This window comes from Octodon degus, unplaced genomic scaffold, assembly GCF_000260255.1.
Source record: "Octodon degus isolate 3935 unplaced genomic scaffold, OctDeg1.0 scaffold00017, whole genome shotgun sequence".
In the NCBI taxonomy this organism is placed as follows: domain Eukaryota; kingdom Metazoa; phylum Chordata; class Mammalia; order Rodentia; family Octodontidae; genus Octodon; species Octodon degus.
This window is the reverse complement of record NW_004524593.1, coordinates 6,151,790-6,157,418: the sequence shown is the minus strand read 5'-3', so window position 1 is coordinate 6,157,418 and position 5,629 is coordinate 6,151,790. Positions and strand designations below refer to the sequence as shown.

At 38.7% G+C, this 5,629-nt stretch overlaps 1 protein-coding gene across 1 annotated transcript in view; it reads left to right on the top strand.

Annotated features, from left to right (window-relative positions):
• Positions 1–5,629, top strand: part of LOC111815498 (dimethylaniline monooxygenase [N-oxide-forming] 2-like) — a 22,696-nt gene that overhangs the window by 11,165 nt on the left and 5,902 nt on the right. Inside the window, exon 3 of the mRNA XM_023710259.1 lies at positions 3,691–3,884. Coding sequence (XP_023566027.1) covers positions 3,691–3,884 — 194 coding nt within the window. The remainder of the gene's footprint in view (positions 1–3,690; positions 3,885–5,629) is intronic.

Below are 5,629 nucleotides of genomic sequence, written 5' to 3'. Positions count from 1 at the left end.
TCTAAATTAGGGAAATCTTCTAACATGATCATTTACATTAAACAAGTAAACTGTACCAGATTCTACAAACCAAATATATTTTTGTGCATTAATATCATTTTTAGACAATGCTTGTTTTTTAACTAAATGTATGAAAAAAATTTGTGTTTTGAAAACCACATTCCTTTGAGATGAGGCCTGTGTGTCTTTGTCCCAAATTTCTAATATATTTTAATTTAATATAATAATAACCTCCTTGAACATAGAAAGCATGATTGTACTATTTGCATCTTATCCTTAACTCCCACCTGTGGTTGTAAAAATAAGTATTTGAACACACACACACACACACACACACACACTCACACTCACACTCACATTTATCAAGTTCAGTGTGAATCACCTGCCCTTTATAATCCTGGGAAAACCAAGACAAATTTTACTAGATTTCTCCAAATACATAGACAGCTATTTCAACTAACTAAATGCAGGAAGAAGCACATATGAGGACATTTTCTTCCTTTGTGTGTGTGTGTGTGTGTGTGTGTGTGTGTGTGTGTGTGTGTGTTGCATTGGAAATGGAAACTAGTGAAGGGCTCTACCACTGAGCTACACCTTCATTCCAACAAAGGTTTATTTCTTTTTTGATTGCTGTCTCCCAGCCATCCTGCTAATAAAAAATATCAGTCTTCAGAAAAAGCATTTTAGGCTGGCCAGATAGCTCAGCAGATTAAAGTGCCTGCTTAAGCAGGCACAGGGATCAGGGTTCGATCTCCAGTGTGCCGTGCGGACCCCAACCCTGGGGTGCACTAAGACGAAGCTTAGGACTAGGTGTGGTAGCACACGCCTGTAATTCCAGCACTTAGGAGGCTGAGAATAGGAGGATTGCTATGAATCCGATCTGTGTAGTGAGACCCTACAGGGTCACTACAGACCCTGTACTATTAAATACATCTAAAAAAAAGAAAAAGAATTTTAGTGTCATTTTTGTTTGCCAATAAACTACACAAGTAAAACCTATAAAGAACAACTTTTCCCTGACCCTAATACTGCCATAAGCACCCAGATATCATAGCCAGATCTTTTAAAAACCCAAATTTCCCCTTAAAATTGACCTTACAAAAGGTCTAGTCACATTTTAAGAGCAACTTGATGAATCTTAATCTAATATTATGGCCACTGCTCAACAGTGTTAGTTGAACTGATTCTAACCTGTGGATACTTTAATAAATTTATCTCTAGTGACCTATAATAATAGCAAAAGAAGCAAACACTAACTGAACACAAATTTGAATCAATTACTGTTAAACACTTTAATCCCAGTAAAGCCTCATAAGAACTGACACTGGAGTACTAATGAGCCCCATTTTACAGGGGAAAATGCAGAAACTGGTTTATATAATTTGTCCACAATCATAGAACCATTAATTAGGATTCCAGCAAGTCAGTCAGACTCTGCCTCCTTCATTCACTCCATACTACTCATAGAATTATTAGATCTTAAGAAAAAAAAGTATTTGTTTGCTTAATTAAATATTTCCCATTTTTAGAACTTAGCTAGATAAGAAATTCAAACATTCGGTCTCGCCAAGGGACGCTATGTTCAATGACTGCTAAAACAAGCAGGAAAACTTTGCACTTCAGTTTGTAATCTGAAGCTAGTATTGGAAAATAAAAATATCATCATTTATTCATTCAAAGGTAGATCATTCTATCCCCAATATTTAAGATGAATTTCCTCTCATATTCTATTTCAAATCTACTTTGGATGACTGGGCGTGTTGGTGCATGCCTAAAATCCCAGCTCTTGTAAGGCTATAAACAGGCAGATCATTACAAATCTGATCTAGTAGTGCCACCCTGAACACCCTGTAGACCCTTCCCTAAAAAAATACCAAAAAAAAATCTACTTTAGATTCTCATATCTATAATTAACAACAAGATTACAGTAAACTCAACCATCTAGAAAACTGACATACCCTAATCTGATTATTTTCCAAACCACTTGAAATTGTAACAAATTTATTACCTAATTTTTTAATCTGGTCCATAAAAGGTAAATACATGGAATTTACCTTTGGAATTCGCCCTGCCATGGAATCCGCCAACTGTGGACTAAAACCTCTACAAACTGTGAGCTGAATAACCCTTTCCTCCTTTAGTTTTGAGTCTCAAGTATTTGTCTCAGCAATAATAAAAGTAACTAAGACAGAACCCATGATCTGAGATCAAACATTTTATCTTTACTGCTAACCATCCTTAAAATTAGGCCACAGTGGGATCCAATACATACAGAGAGTTTTCACCTATGAGACTCCTAAATTTGTTTGTTTGTTTGTTTGTTTGTTTCATTCTTTGAGATCAAGTAAAATCTCTTGCACAGGAAATCCACCTGCAATAATGTAACAGTGTCTATGGCAGCTGCTGGGTGTCAGTAGAGCAGCCAGCCCAGGCGGCCGTCCACACTGCGGTGCACAGTGGGCTCCATAGAGCTGAGCTAAAGGGCGCAGCTCCATCGACAACAGCGGACACAACCGCTGAGCCCCTAGCGCATCCCTGCCCCATAGACGGGGACTGAAGCTCAGAGGCACTGACCAGTCCACACTCACAGTTTGAAATCAGATGGATTTAAACTTTCATCTTACTCTGAAGATTAGTCCTTTTCTGCTAGTCCAGGCCATCTCTTGCAGTGTTTCCCAAAATCTAGGCACTCTAGATGTAAAGGTGTGGCAGGAAAGAAATCATTTTCTGTGAATAATGATGAGACAAAAGCAAGCACAATTGATTTAGGACAGTGTTTGGATTAAAGGTGAATATTTAGGGGTTTTTTTATTTCCTTTCACCATGCTGTAGAAGATGCTGTAGTGTTCTTTAAGTAAGACTGTCATTTTTCAATTTGGGAAATTCTATAAGCTTCCCATGTCATTACCACCCCCCCCCCCACATGCTGAGTCAAAAGAGACACAACCATTTCTCTGGATCATGCCTTAGTCTCTGCGTATGTAGAAGCACCTCCTGAGGAGTTCTTTCGGGCAGCATCATTTAAATTTTGTAATGTAAAACTCTCTTTGATGATGTGCTGATTTCACTCACTTTAGATCACCATATTTGAGTCTTTTCATGATTTAACATGACATTATGCACAGCTCTGCTTGAAGAAAAAAAATATAAACTCCACCATACTATGGCGTGAGTTGGATTTTACTAAAGCATACTTGCTAACATTAAAATTTAGGTTTAAGTTCTGATTGTCATCAATAATGCTCATGCTTTTATCATTGGGGGAGAGTTGATTTGCCCAAAGCACAACATGGGGGCAGACAGATTCAAATCAAGATGTAAAAACTTCCTGCTCTTGACATACTCATTTTACTTGAAATTCCCTAGCATGTTCTTTGTCCAATGGCTCAGGACCTATTGGCTGCTAAAGGTGCAGGCAGGGTATTAACATTCCCTAGGGAGAACTGAGGAAGTTAATCCAGTCACAAAGGTTAGCATCAAGCAGGCAGAGACGGGAGCAGCTAAGCATCCTGCGGTGTCGAAGGAAGTAAGCAACACTGGTAGGCAGAACAGGCAGGCTACAGAGGCTGCACCCCATCATCTGGATACTGCAGGCGTGCTGGAGCAAAGAGAGAGAATCACCTCGCCCAGGGCTGGGAGGAGACTTTTTAAATACGTGATTACCACTAATTACCTCGCTTGATTCTTTAGGAAAGTGTGGAAGATGGCCGAGCCAGTATCTACAAATCTGTCATCACCAACACCAGCAAAGAAATGTCCTGCTTCAGCGACTTTCCAATGCCTGAAGATTTTCCAAACTTCCTGCACAACTCAAAACTTTTGGAATATTTCAGAATTTTTGCCAAGAAGTTTGATCTTCTAAGATATATTCAGTTTCAGGTATTGTGCTTAGGGGGAATCGATTTTTCTCTATTAATCCAGTTCCTATTTAAACAAAAAAGCTTCTCTGATGAGGAAAACATAATGAATACACTATCCCACTCCAATTTTTTGTCAAAATGTATGGACATGACTAACTTTCAAAAGTAGTAGAATTATAGATTGTTTACAATAACCAGCTGGGGTTTTTTGTTTGTTTTGTTTTGTTTTATTTTGTTTTGTTTTGTAGCAGGCATTGAACACAAAGCTGTTAATTTTTAATGACTGATAATATTGATGGTAAAACTACATTTAAACTAATATTACATATTGCCACTGGGCTTTTCTAGCCTCATTTCTCTTGTGATAATATATGGAAAAAATCAAATTGCTGATTTTTTTTAAACTTCTCTGTTGAAATGAGGTTCCTTAGATATGTGTTAAACTCTCTCTACTCTCCTTTCATTTCTGAAAGCTTTGGAAATAATTTTTGCTAATTCTTTTTCCTGGATGCAATCTCTAGGAACACTAAGATGGTTGGATCATCTTGAAAAATATTTGGAATTATTTGTTCTTGTGCTTTCTCAAAATCAAATAATCCAGAACAAAATCCACAACATTTTCTTCAAACATGTTGCATTTTTACTAGTACTACATAGAAAATAAATTTTAAATTACATTCTGGGTAAATAACTGTTACTGGCATTTATTTTTTAATGCATCTCATTTTGTTAGTAACTCTAGTTTTTATGTACCAGGCTTATGTCATATTTATGCATAATAGTTTATTTTGATGGAAGTCTACATCTATAAATATATTAAAATGGGGCTGGGGAGATGGCTCAGTGGAATAAGTACTTCCCTGGCAAGCACAAGGGCCTGAGTTCAATCCCCGGTTCCGCAAAAAATAAATTAATTAATTAATTAATCAATTAATTAAAATGTCCAACTTTACTTAATGTAGCCTCCTCCTCCCATTTTTTGGTATATCCATACTACAAATAACAGATTTTTTAATATTAGAAATTTTTATCATCTTTGTCCACAAAAAGCTATAAATTTATTTAAGAAACATTCTGCTGTCTTCTGAGATGTAACTAATTTGTTCTTCTAAGATTATGTTCAAAATGCAAAGGAGGGCCAGCCAAATAGCTCAGCAGATTAAAGAGCCTGCAGGCAGGCACAGGGGATGGGGGTTTGATCCCCTGGCCTGCCGTGCCAGGCCCACCCCCGGGCGCTCTGAGATGGCATTTGAGACTGGGCATGGTGGCGTGTGCCTGTAATCCCAGCTGTTGGGAGGCTGTAAATAGGCAGATCACTACGAGTCCTATCTAGTAATGAGACCCTGAAGACCCTATAGAGCCTTCCCTAAAATACAGGAAAAAAAATTTTTTTAAAGAAAATAAAGAGGAAAGGTTTGATTCTGGCCACAATCTCAAAAGTTTCAGTCCACAATTTATTGGCCCCACTGCCATTGGGCCTGTGGACAGGCAGCCACATAGCATGACCACGGCAGGTAACATGGGCTGGGCAGTGCTGCTCATCTCGTGGTGCCTGGGAAGCAAAGACAGAGGAATGGCCTGAGACCCCACCTTCCCCCTTCAAGGCTATGCCCAGTGACCCAGCTTCCTCCCGCTGGGCCCCCCCAACAGATTGCATGGCATTCCAGTAGTGCCGTGGCCTGGGGAAGCCCAGCCTTCCACACGTGAGCCTTTGGGAAACGCTGTTTCAAAGCATGATACATACACAGGAGATTCAAAGATCTGCAGTC